This window comes from Aythya fuligula, chromosome 2 (genome assembly GCF_009819795.1).
Source record: "Aythya fuligula isolate bAytFul2 chromosome 2, bAytFul2.pri, whole genome shotgun sequence".
Lineage (NCBI taxonomy): Eukaryota > Metazoa > Chordata > Aves > Anseriformes > Anatidae > Aythya > Aythya fuligula.
Window position 1 is genome coordinate 10,576,585 of NC_045560.1, and position 13,792 is coordinate 10,590,376.

General features: G+C 34.3%; 1 protein-coding gene across 2 annotated transcripts in view; it reads left to right on the forward strand.

Moving 5' to 3' along the window:
• Positions 1–12,283, forward strand: part of WDR60 (WD repeat domain 60) — a 31,145-nt gene extending 18,862 nt beyond the window's left edge. For both annotated transcript variants that reach the window (XM_032182760.1, XM_032182759.1), the window contains 13 exons: positions 4–115; positions 492–586; positions 916–1,045; positions 1,983–2,155; positions 2,594–2,756; positions 5,476–5,589; positions 6,456–6,517; positions 7,595–7,646; positions 8,952–9,012; positions 9,275–9,371; positions 9,640–9,771; positions 10,709–10,932; positions 12,046–12,283. In XM_032182760.1, coding sequence (XP_032038651.1) covers positions 4–115; positions 492–586; positions 916–1,045; positions 1,983–2,155; positions 2,594–2,756; positions 5,476–5,589; positions 6,456–6,517; positions 7,595–7,646; positions 8,952–9,012; positions 9,275–9,371; positions 9,640–9,771; positions 10,709–10,932; positions 12,046–12,217 — 1,587 coding nt within the window. In that variant the 3' untranslated portion in view covers positions 12,218–12,283. The remainder of the gene's footprint in view (positions 1–3; positions 116–491; positions 587–915; positions 1,046–1,982; positions 2,156–2,593; positions 2,757–5,475; positions 5,590–6,455; positions 6,518–7,594; positions 7,647–8,951; positions 9,013–9,274; positions 9,372–9,639; positions 9,772–10,708; positions 10,933–12,045) is intronic.
• Positions 12,284–13,792: the final 1,509 nt, after the last annotated feature.

Genomic DNA, 13,792 nt, shown 5'->3' on the forward strand with positions numbered 1-13,792 from the left:
TAGGCATATGTTCAGTGTAATGAGGACAATCTTGAGAGAGATGTTCAGACTGAGGAAGTTGAGACGTTGGAGAAGTGGACACAGCATCCAGGAGAAGGTGCCCTTGTATCTGGAGGTAAAGAATGTTTTAATCTTAGTCAATTATGGATGTATGCACATAAGCTTTCTCTTTTGAATCCTCCTAATGTCAGAATTTGTATCATGGCAGGCTGTGTTGTATCAACTTGCAGTTTGGCACTCTGAAGCCCCTGGTGGAATAGGGTGGGGAATAAGTGGCAGAAATAGTTTCCTCCTCCTGAATTTCTGTTTCTGTTGGCAGTGGGTATGATTCCCCATCAGAACTTGTTATTCAGTACTGTAATTGCTGAAGAGAGGTTGATTCCTGCCCCTCTCCTCTTGTTTAAAAATTACATTTTTCTCATGGTTTTCTTAATCGATTCCATTTTGAATCAAGCTTCAAGTTTGTTTTTTGTTGTTGTGTTTTTTCTTAGGTCCCATAAAAAGCCAGGAGATGTCAGCCAATGCAGCTCTAACACCTAAAATTGATTCACAAAGATTAGCAAATTTCCTTCGGTCTGCTGGCCAGGTACACTTATGTACTTTATATCTTCTGTGAGTTGTGTGCAAGTATACTATACCATGTGATAGATCACTCACAGTACTTGTTCTGACTAATTTAAATAAATTACTTAAATAATACTCATTATCAGTGAGATTTATATCTCTTCAAAGGCATGGAACCAGAGCTATGCAACTTTTACGTCTGTGTTAAGCTGTATTTGCAAAAGTATAAAATTAATAAAAAAGTTGATAAAGGTTTATTAAATTCATCCACATACTTTTGAAAGCTAGAAGTAGCAAAGCTGAAAGATAAGACGACCCTTTTACTTCTGTAAATGTAATTATGTTTGAAAGGTGATTGCTGTTTTGCTAGAGGAAGATCAAGTTGCAACACAACCCAGGTGGAAACTAAGATCTCGACAAACCAGTCTGTCTATTAGTGATAGCTGTTTCCAGTTAAATACTAACCAGCCATTCCTCCATGGTAAGGGAACTTTATTATACACCTTTTAGTATATAGCGTGAACTCTTCCTTACACTAAGTACCATGCTCTTAACATGTCATAACTGAACTGCAAACAGCACATATATATGTATATGACATAAAGCTCACTTTATGTCATATATATGTGACATATGTCATAAAGCTCACTTCTGTTTTAATTGTTCTAATCTTGCTGTAACTCGGTGCAGAATGGTTTCAAATGGGTTACATCAGAGCATCCTAGGTGCTGTGGAATCAGAAGTATAGCCAGTGATTAGCATGATATCAGGGTGTCCTGCATATATTTTCTTGCCCTGGTTGCTGAAGATCCATCCCACAAAGTATCACCTAGGTTTCTCGGGCTGAAAATAGGGCCAAAGTTACAAATAAAGCAAGGCCATTGAATGGGGCTTTGAATATCGCCTGATATATCTGAACCGCAGCTGTATCTTTCCCATATAAACAGTGGCAGTTCAGATGAAAAGAGAAACGAAAAATAACACATCTGTAATTGTGTGAGGAAGATCTATTATAATACGAAAACATACATATCCTAACATGAACACATGAGATGAACCAGAAGTCTGGCCTGTGCTGTTTCCTATTGGAGACTTAGCTTAATTTTCTGTGTATATAGTGACATCAGGTCAGACTTCTTAATTGGCTTGCTTATGCCCAGAATAATCAGACTATTCACTTCCTGAATCTATTCCTTTTTGCTTTCTACTTTACTTCTAATTTTGTTGGATTCATTCTGCAGTCCTTCCTCTTTTCTTGTATAGCTTCAAAAGCAATCTACTGTTAACAGAAATATTCTTCATAATTATGTATTAGGTTCTTTGGTTGTTGCTATAGCAGCTAATTATGGTTTTTCATCTGCAATGAATTTACTTTTTTATTTGTTTCTTTGTTTTCTTGATTTTTTTCAATGGTTTAGACCGGAAAATATCCTGCCTATATGTGTCTCAGGTTCAGAGGCAGGCACTACTTTCTGTTCATGGATTACCTGAAAAAGCAGATGTTGCTTTACTGAAAAAAAAGAGCATCATATGTGTTTGGAATGTCTGGCAGCCATCCAGCCCTCAGAAAGTTTTAATATGTGACTCAGAGGTATGTCTTAACTACATTGTGTAGTCACCCATTATTGAGTAAATTAATTTATTATTTGTGTGTGTATGCATGTATATACACATACATATATATTTGTCTTGCTGCAAGATATGGCATCTTCTATAAACACATTTAAGCCTAGTGCGCAGAGTACTAACCTCATTCAATTTTATGCTCTAACACTAGAATTTAGAGAAAGTTTTATTTTTGTTGTTGTTTTAATGTTGACTCCATTTCACGGATCAGATGTTGTCAGGACTTCTTGCTACTCTTTTGAGTGAATTGTCCTTCTGCAGCAAACACCTGAAATCTGTGTTTTTTTTGTTTTTTTTTTTTTTTTTTCCCTGGTTTGGCATGCCTAGGAAGAACATATTTCAAGCTTATCAAAAATTAGTCTTTTTCATAATATCAGCCATGTATATTTTTCCTACTCAACAGGTGTTATGTTGCTGCTTTAGTCCCAGTAGAGCAACATTAGTTTTTGCTGGAACAATAGATGGTTCATTGTTGGTGTGGGATCTTCGAGAAGACTCAAGAATTCACCCTCATATGACATTTGGTGAAACTGACTGGACATTTAGAGTTCCGACTTTTTCCACTGGTTAGTATCATTCTGAGACTGAATGCATTCTGATTAGTCACTATGTGGGCAGTGAAACAATTCCACTACAAATTCTACTAACACTGATTCTCAGTAGTCTAGTTTAGGCAGTTCAGATATGATATTTAGTCTAGTAAAAGATACTAATCAATAATAGCTGTAAAGAAATGTTAGCCAGTTAAAGTATGCATCGAGCAATGAGAATTGGGAGATGAACCAGATTTAGAACCCAACGGGTGTTGTAATGTTAAAATGGAATACTCATCTACTACCTCATCCGAAACCACTAGATAAACAAATTTTCATCATTATTTGCCTTAATATAGTCTGTTTCTTTTTTAAATCTACATTTAAACCTGCATATTAATTTTGATTTAAAAAAATCGAAGTAATTTAAGACTGTAAAGCACACAGTTTTTTCAAACACCATTTAAAGGTCACAATCTGTGCAAATTGTCACCTTAACGTTGATGTTTCTTCATGTGAGATATGTAAAGCATATACATGCATAACGTCTGTTAAAATCAGTGCAATGCTACTCCATAGGATCTAGAAAGCTATTCATCTCACCCTAATGTAGATATCTGTGTATGGTTAACTGGATAGATCGTATAGATTAGATTTAGTTTGATTACAGATCTTTTACAGCTGATTTATATGTAGATACCATTATCTCAATCTTTGCTTTGAAGCTCACCCTTGTGCATTTCTGAAAATTACCCGTGTAACTTTATCAGTTCTGAATTCTATGTAGATAATCTAAATGTTGAATCAGGTTTACGCTTGTTTATTGGCAGTTTATCAATTATTGCAGCCATGTATAACCTAGTATTTGTTTAGGATATACATGTACAAGTAATTTTGGGGAATAACACCATTGCAAACAAGTAGTGTAGGCTGAGTGTCAGAGGTAACTTATGTAATGGACTAAGTTGAATTCTAACTCCTATAGTCAAAAGTCCATTACTTTTAGTCTTCTGTTGAAAGGATTCTGAAGCTGTGACTAAACTTTGTGGCCTGGTAGCTCTCTGGTATTAATCTCATGTTGGACCAAAACTTTGCCATACACTTTTCTGTCATCTGACTTGTCATATGAGTAAAATCTCTAACATTGGTGCCAATCGAGAGTCATGGCATGCTCCTTCAAGGTTCCTAATATAGCACCACAGGAAGAAAAAATAATGTGGTAGTCATTTCATTATTTAGATACAAGCTAAGTTAGAGTTACTTTCATATTGGGAAGCCAGAAGAAAATTTATTTTTCAAAAGTGTTTGTGGGTGACCTTTCATCTCATCTGTTGACATTTTCTTGTTATTGTATTTCCTTTTTTCTACACCTCTGGTCCTTTAGTCTATGATCCAAATGTTTTTCTAAACTTTTTCTTTATAATCCATAGGTGACGAATTCAAAAGCTACATAACTTTATTTACAGCATGTGACTGACATGCTAGTAGACCCAATCCTAAATACTTAACTCTGCATGGAATTGGTGTATGAGATTCTCAGTTTATGAATCTGATGGAAATAAATGGGTCTTTATGCTTATTATCATTGCTTTTCAGTGCAAATTTAAATAGAGGAGCAAGTCATTAATCTTACTGAAGTTTTCAATATATATGTAGTTGTATGTTGAGAGACTGGGAATGAGGTGTACATTCCACCAATTTGACTCTTGATTCATCTCAATCTTATTTGTAAATTGGTGCCATTTTACTTGTGCCCTTTAATGAAGAATTACATATAACAATAAAGGTGTGTTTTTTCTCTTTTTTTCTTCCTTTTTTTTTTTTTTTTTTTTTAATAGTTTTATGATTGCAAAATGAGACCCTCTATTTATTTAAGTTTCCTTTTCTTTGGTTGAGGAGACAAAAGAACACACACGGGACACAAGGACACACAAACACGTACATGCACAAAACTTCTGTTCACAAACATATTTAATTGCAGTAGTCATGTTAAAGCAAACATTAGCTGATTGTTGATGGACATTAAATTTCTTTTAGTAGATTGAAGACATTTGGTCTTGTGTTGCACAGTGGGCTAGTTGTCATATGCATGTTTACAATATCATGTAGTTGCTTAAATAAGTAAGCAGATTTTAATGCTGTATTCTTAGGAAGCGTTATTCCTTTAGGCTTAAATAAGATTAACCTCAGTGTGCAAATCCAGAAGTCAGGAGTAACTGACAAAGAATACATATTGAAATAGCTCTAAATACACATTTATTTTAAAATGTTATTAAAGGGTAAATGCATACTTTTTCATGGTGAACTGTTTGTTTCAGGATAACTACTGTCTGTTAAATAAGACTTTATAAAAGCCATTTTCCTTCAATTTTGTCTTTCCTGTTTATTAAGCAGTGATTTATTTTTTCCTCTGTTACTGGTGGAGCATGAAATTAACATAGCTGTCTTCATGCTAGCTCTGAAATGGCAAATTTTACTGAAATGCATTGTACAGTGGCATAAATGATGCGGCAGTAATTTGGAAAATGAAAAGTAGAAACAGAAGGTGAAACATTGATTTGTCTAGTAGTGGTTTGTTAATTTAGGAAAGAGTTTGCAATATGTACTTGAGACTTTTACAAACAAACTCATGAAGTTCATTACTTGCACATTTTTGTAATCATAGTTCTCCTATAACCTAGTAAGTGAGTAGGGTTTTGTTGTTTTTGATGAAAATAGTATAGTGTTTACTTTTAATTATTCTTTATTGCAGATGGTGTTCTAAACTCAGTAAACCACACCTCTCCTATAGTAGCAGTGGAACCTGTCTCAACCTCTCTCTGCACTGATCAGAAGTATGGACTCTCAAGCCTTTCTTATCAGGAGGGTATGTAAACTGCTGTGCAAGGGATCAGTCTCAATCTCAATCTTTCTTTAGTATCCAGTAAAACAAATATATCATAGCCAAATTCCAGTTTATAGTTGCATTCTGGCTTCTAAGTTCTATGTAGTATCAATTACAAATAACATTCACATTTACTTGCTGTTCTCATTTTCATTAAATGTTCATTCAGTGCAGTTTCACATCTGATAAGTGTTCTTGTTTGTTAAAATGTCTCTTTAAGATATTTTCTTCTTCCATGATAAAATAAGTTACCACTCAAAAACTACCTTTAGAAAAGTCCTAGTCCTACTGTAATGTCCAGAAACCCTATCTATTATCTGTGCAGCAATTTGTGTGTATCTGACAGCACATAAAATGTGTGACTGTCATTGACGGGCCTTGCTGTGTCTTCTGCCTAAATTTTCTTATGACCAGCCTTTGCAAAGAAACTTTCATACTCATGCCTCCAAATTCTTAGGCAGTGTGCTAGAGGAAAGGTCATTAATGCCATTGCAGATTTTCATTTTGAAAACCATAATTGTCCAAAGAAATGTTCTACACATTGCAGGTTTTACTAGATTTCATTTACATGTATTACATCTTAAATTCTGTTCTGAAGTCCATGCAAAATCTAGATACTTCAAAAGACGTGGACAGAGATCATCTGCCTTTCCTATAGGTGAAATTGAACACACTAGTTTCATGCCTTTTTCTTATTTGGTAGAATTGGGGTGCTTTATGTAGCTAAGAGGAACACAAAACTTTTAGAAAACATATTAGTCTAGCAAATGTTTAAAAACCTTTGATATCGCTCAGGATGAAGGTCAGTGTATGAATATGTGTTGTTACTGTTACTGTTCCTTCCATAGAAATGTCAGGCCCTCCATTTCAGATAGCTTCAATGGATGAAAATGGAATCCTCAATATGTGGGTGAGTAATATATGTATGAAAAGAAGGTGTTACATGTTGGAATAATAAAATACTTCTTGAAATACAGCAACGCAAATCTTGGATTTCCGATGAGAATTTCCTCCCTGAAAACTAGCCATGCTATTGGAATTCTCTTCAAAATCTTTGACCTGACTCCCTAATGCCAGGATGTTTTCTTTAGGCGAAACTGTTAACAGGTGCATGAATTCATGAAAACATGCAAACGGTAGTTCAGCATGTTCAAATATTTCTAATAATTAAATAACGGACCATGGTCCTCTTCCACCCATCTACTTTATTTTATTTGAATCACAGTGGGTTCAGAGATTGTACTGTGAGAAGTCATATTTGTAATTATATTAAATAAATGTTCAAGAGGCAAAATGTGAAAATCTGTGGATAAGATAACCCTGCCTAAAATATGACAGGCAGGTAAGCACCAGGTCTGTTGCTCTTAAATACTGTCCTGACAGCTCTACTTTCTATCGGATGTTTTCAGTCTTCTGTTTTTCTGATGAAGCTTTGGCCCAGGTACCCCTGAACCTGTTTTTCACATATAAGTTATCTTGCTTGAGGAACTGAATAGATACGTGAATATTAAGGGGATAAAAGTATTTCCCTTCTGTAGCACTAGTTAAGTCCCTTAAAGCTCTAAGTAACTTTAGTAGCAGTGGGTTTGAGCCAAACAGACTTTCAATTGGAGTTCATGGAAAGGTGGTGAAAAACACAGGAAATATGTTATAATTCCTTACTTGAGGGATTTAGGCTGGTTTTTTTTGGTTGCCAATCAAACCAACATGATGTCAGCGAGCAGTTAAGTATAGAGGGTGACTTCCCATTTTCTGCTGCCAGTAGGGAATTTCCAGCAGGCACATGCAACTGTTTTTAGCATTGCAGACGTTAACAGAGGATAGAGAGTCTACCTGCAATCATTGTAATATTAGACTTAACTCTAAAGGAATATTTAGATGGGTATGTCATACATTATTACAGATAGTTTTAAAAAAAAAAAAAGAAACAACTTTAAAGTCTGGTAAATACTTATTTTTTTAATAATGTTGAATATTGACTTTTCAGGTAGTTGTAGAATTAAAGAAAGTGGATTTATCTGGTTCACAAACTGATTTAGGTAAGTACTGTATAGTAGAGATAGAATAAAGTGCATGGATTTTGAGATGATGAAGTTCCTAAAGAGGAGGAAGAATTAGTGTTGACATCAAATGGTCTAGAAGAGGACAAAATTGTTGAGAAAAAGATCCATCCTGAATAGGACATATATCTCCTATTTTGGGTTGTAGGTTAGGTATCAAGAGCCTTATCTTCGCTGCAATCTGAATCTTATCTGCTAATTCTGCACTGGCAATTGCTGCCTACCACAGGCAACCACATTTCTTAGAACATCAAAGCAGATACCTGTATCCTCAACAGCTGCTTTTTTTTTTTTTTTTTTTTTTAAAGAGTACAAGATTTTATGTCATACTTGGTACACTTGTTCTTTTTTCAGTTTTAACCAAATTTCTTATAATATTTTTGTTACATACATCTCCATTTTGATAACTATCCTAGAAATTCTCTTCTGATCAAGGTACATTATTAGAAAAAAGATTCTGTCAAAATGGTAAGAAGCAAGTCCACTCAATCTTTGTTGAGTCATCTGAATAACTTTTGTTCTTTTTTGTTCTTGGAACAAACTTAGACCTACTTAGCTGGAAAAGGCTGCCAATAAAATCCAGATCCATTTTTGAATGCAAATATAAACAATGAAGCAATGCTAACAAACTAGAATTATTGATCAGTTTTATATTTTATAATCTCCTGTGCCTTGTCTGTCTATGTTGAGTTACCAGATTTGGATATGTACGTCTGCGGAGAGGTGTATTTTAAAGCTAGGCTGTGGTGATGTGTTGGACACAACTTTGCTTTTGCCAGCACTCGTTTTCTTTTCATCTGCAAAAAGTTCTTGGGTTTTCATAATTTTAATCATTACGCTATTCTCTACTAACAAGTAGCATGGAATAACTTTATGGAAGCATTATTACCATTTCTTATTACCATAGTTCATGGTTAAGGATCCAAGTGACATAAATGTTCATTTTCACCATTGATAGAATTAGGTTTTTTATAAAAAATTTTGCAAGATATTGCATGATCTTATGTGCATACTGAAGAACTGAAACATAATTGAGTTCACATATTTCACTTTATCTGTCCTCTTTCTTTGATTTCTTTCAAATATTTCAACTCTTTAGATTTGAATTCTGAAATAAAGAGTTCAAATGATTTAGGATTCTTATGTATCAAAGCTATTTCTGCAAGAAGCAATTTTACTGTGCAGTATCCTTACATTTATTAGCTTAGGTTTTAATTTGCTGATAGCGCTTTCTTAATGCAAAGTTCTTAAATCAATTTAAATAATTATTTTATATAATTTTAGGTTTAATTCCTGGAGGGAAAGTGAAGTTAGTACATAGTTCTACTATGGAATTGAATAGCAGGTAAGAAAACAAGCCTTTGGGCTTGTGTATCTCATAAAGCTGATTTTTATTTTACACATGTGATACACGTGTATCTTATAAAGCTAATTTTTCCTATACTTTAAGTTACTGTTATCTATTTAATGATAGATATTAAATAATGATTTTTTTTTTAATGCACACTTTTCCTAGGACTATCAAGAGTTTCTGTAATGTAGATGCATGTCTTCAGGAGAAAATTCCTGTACATTTTTGTTTCCTTTTACCTTTATGTTTTTCATAGCCTTTTCCCAAAAGATGTGCGCCTGAGAACACCCCAAACACTGACTATTAAATTTCTGTCTTCTGATCCTAATCATTTCATTGTTGGAACAAACATTGTGAGTAATATGCTACAATTCATCTCATTATTTTTTTCCGAATGCTGTCCCATTTACTTGGATTTTTACCTGAAAACTATATGTAAAATTTGTAATTTGAAAATATTGCTACAGTCTTTTATTAGCTATTAAGGACCTTTTAAGATAGCTGCTGTGTGAAATATTTAAGTTTTAACTTTTGAATTATGAATTTCTAATATTGATAGCGTAGTTGTGTTTTTTGTTTGTTTGTTTGTTTTAATTCTTTTTCCTTGTGTTTTTTTTGTAGGGTCTGATAGGCCATGGTACAAGACATGATTTAAAAGTTCTTCCAAAGCTATTCAGACCCCAGGAGAGTGGAATAAGATCAATACGTGTCAATGCAATTGATTTCTTCCCTTTTGGAAAGTCACTTTTTTTGGTATGAAAACACTTTAAATTAATATAAGTTTCATTTTTAATTACCTATGGAGGAAAATTTTCCAATTTGATGTATTTAACTAGATGTTATCGTTGATTTACCTCACTAATTCCAAACTGAAATGAAGGGTAACAAACATACTATGTCCTGATGTGACTTTGGATATGTGAAAGATGGAGGATCTGGCTCACAGAAACAAATGTCAGTCTCGCTGCAGCCATTAACTTTGTAACTTACTCTGATTTACTGAAATTCAGCATTGCTAGCAGGTCTTCTGCTGTGAGTTAAACTTCATCTGTTTCTCACTGTTATCACATATCTCTTAGTGACATAATCATTTTGGAGACAAGATATCTGTGAAAGAAATGTCTGTGGAGCAGCTGTGGGTATTCCATGCCATACTTCCCTCTCCACTTCATGGTTTTGCAGCCAGCCTGCTGACAAGCTCTCGGTGTATGCCTGGCAGCATATGCATCCTACATGTGAACAGTTATCTTCAAATGTAGCCTCTGCAGTTCAAATTGACACACAGTATTTTAATTGTCTGCCTTTTCAAAGTTAATTCAATGTAAATTGGCTCTAGCTCTGGTAGGATTTTCTAAATACCTAGACCTGCATATACTTGTACTTGATCCTCTATTAAATAGTGTCTAAATATGCTATGGTTTACATTGGGATTGCCTGAGGTATAAAATGAATGTGTTTGGCTATTGGGTATGTATTTTGTGTCATCATGTGCGGAGTCTGAACTTTCACTTACCACTGTGGAAGTTCTTTCCTTTTTTCCAAATGCTTTTATTTAGTATGATACTGACTCCTACAAGTTAGTATTTTTAGTATTTTTCTGCCTGGTGTTTTCAATAATTGATTTGTAGTTTCTATCCTGCTTAGTTTGTCTTCCTCCCAGGAAATATTTTTTTTTTTCCCTATGATACAGGTTGGCTGTTCAGATGGAAGTATTAGATTACACCAAATGACATCAGAGTATCCCCTCATGCAGTGGAATGACAGCACAAATGGCCAGCCAATTATTGCCCTGCAGTGGGCTTTAACAAGACCCGCAGTGTTTTTTGTCCTGGATGCATTGTCTAATATTTATATTTGGGATCTCCTGGAAAATGATCTGTTGCCTGTGGCAAAGCAAACTATTCCATCAGAGAAGTGAGTACATTACACTAATGTATTTTTAACAAAATATTAATAATATTATCATTGACATTTTGGTTTGCATTTGGAGTGGGGAATTTTTTGCTTAACATAAAATGTGAATTACAATTTGCATTTCTAACTGTATTTTTTTTAATTGCTTGAAAGAGACACCACAGCATGTGTAATTTCAGATTATGTTTATATATTATTTTATATAATCTGACAAGAAATAATGTTAGTATAAATCAAATTCAGAAAGGGTGTTATCAGCGGGATGGATGGATGTCTGTATGTGGACAACTTGCTGTTTGTATGTAGAGAAAAATTTTGTTGCCACTAAAATCACTGGACTGCTTAAGCTTAAAGATAACTTTTCTGAATCAGGATCAACCCTATAAATGTTCATATAAATGTTCAAGATATGTTGGAGAATATTTTAAAATGCCTATATTACCATATGTTTACCAATATAAATATATTATGTTTATTGTCACAAAGTAAACAACGTTTTTGGCTAGCATATATTCACCAAGACAAGTCACCAAGACACGGCAGTCACACAAGGCTGTTCCTGTAGTCAGTGTAGAAAACTGAGTATCCTGTAGATTGAGAATTGAAGTTTCTGAATTAACCTTTCTGAATTGAGGATTTTCCTTTCTCCCTGCTGGGTGCCTTGCTGGGAGCTTCTGTCTTCCCTAGGCTTAAGTTAGTCTTGGTGACAATCCTAACTAAAAATTGTCATTGCAGTTTTGCAAGCTGTAGCGAAGTGCTGCTAGTTTTGGGAGAAAGTAATGCATTTTTTAAGTTGTTATACTGTACAGTTTAGGAAATACCATAAAAAGTATCCAGTTCATTTTTACAAGCTTGAAATAACTTTAAGTCATGATTAGAAAATGATGATGGAATCTGTGAATGGGCAGAACTTCCTCTTATTAAAACGTTAAATGGTTGTGACTGGTTAAAAGCTAAATGCTGGGACTTGAAAGGGAGAAGTACACTATGATGATAAGCAGAAAAGGAAGAATTGGTTAACTATAAATAACTTGCTAAAAACACATTTGAAAAGACCATTTTCTATTAATTTTGTCTCAACCCACTTACCCTCCTCCCTTCTTTTGATTTCAGAGTTGTAACTATGGCTCTGCTTGGAGAACCAGAAAAAACAAATGGATTGTTAGGAGTTGTGCTGGCCAAGGACTCTGGACAGATAGATATTCAATGTGTAAAGAAGAAGTGGGCATTACCTCAGCCTGAGGAATCTGAAAAGCTAAATTTGATTTTGCTGCAGTCCTTTTAGAAGCAGGATATCTGTGTGGGTTTATTGCTGCAAAATATTTATGCTTTTTTTTACCGCAATTAAAAGATTTGTAGTATAGTTTTGTATTTGTATATAACTTGTATATATTTTAAAGAAAATGTGTATATTTTTTCATCTGAAACAATATATTTTATCTTAAAAAAATGACAGAACCAACTTTTGCTTATAGTGCTCAAAAAAAATGATGAACTGTATTTCCGTATTGAAAGAATTCTAAAAACGTATATTTTCAAAAAAAAAAAATATTGGAAATATATTCCTATAAATTATACTACTGTTTTTCATTATTCTACTCAGAAATAAATAATAGCAAACCTTTCTCTGGTTAGCATAAAACTGTGCTCCTGTGTAAGCAACACGAATGTATTGCAACTTGTATCTCCGGGCCTTTACAACACTAATGCTTGGTAAAGATTTCTTATATCTACCTTGAAACATCAGGTAAACAAATTTCCATTTCATGAAAAAAATGATTTGACTCCTGATTTTGTCCCTGGGGCACTACAAAAGCAATACCTGAAAGCTCAAGTTGTCCTGATATATAGTTTGGATCAAACACTAGAAGTAATGTGCTTATGACACTTACTGAAATTCTAATGTGATTTCTGATGTAAAACAGAAAACACTGACCTGTTTAATGCTGTAAATCATTTCAAAGCTCTTGTAGTGAGGCAGAGGATAGTTGTCTGTAATGTTATTCTAAGTTTTGAACATCATTGGTAAAATTTGGAACAAAATTAACCACAGAAAATACCTTTAACTTTTGTAGCCTAACAACTTCCAATTTAAAGATCATGAAGGAAAATGTGGTCAAACAGAGCAGAGATTTAGGGGGGAAAAAAGGACAATTGGAAAAAAATGTTCTAATGCATTCAGAATTTAGTGTACTTAAGCTATGTATGTTCTCCTTCTAGAGTAGACTGAAATCATTTGTAAATTTTAATTGATTCCTAGCAAAGTGTTTTCTATGTAAACTGTTACTTAAAGTGAGCAGACTCAGAGTGGCCACATGATGGTGCCAAGTCACTGCAGTATAAGAGTGCCTTACATAAACAGTGCACATCACTTAGGGAATTAAATTGTGTTCTTTTGCACATTCCCCTCTCAAAAGCAGCAGCCACAATCCAGAGGGCCAGATGAAGTACTGCTTCATCAACCCCTAAAATATGTTGGAGAGAGATGTTGGGGAATATTTTTAAGTGCCTTTATATAATATGTTTATATTGCTTCCTTTCAAATATCTTATTGAAGTAACCTCAACAGTTGCAGTGTGGAAGGTATCGTGTTCTCAGTTTTAGGTTTGGTGTTTTCAGGTGGATAGGTCTGTCTTCACAGCTGCAGTATATGTATGGATCAGTGGCACTAAAAGTTAAACTAGAACAACTTTAATAATTCAGGGAGCAAATAAGAGCAAATGGTAGGTATTTTTTGCAGTAGGGTATCAGAACATGACTACTAGGACCCACCCCAAATCTCTGTCCCTCTCACTCTCATACCCACATGCATGGAACCACTGCCCTTCTCCCACCCACCCAATTTAAGGTCAAAATAAAG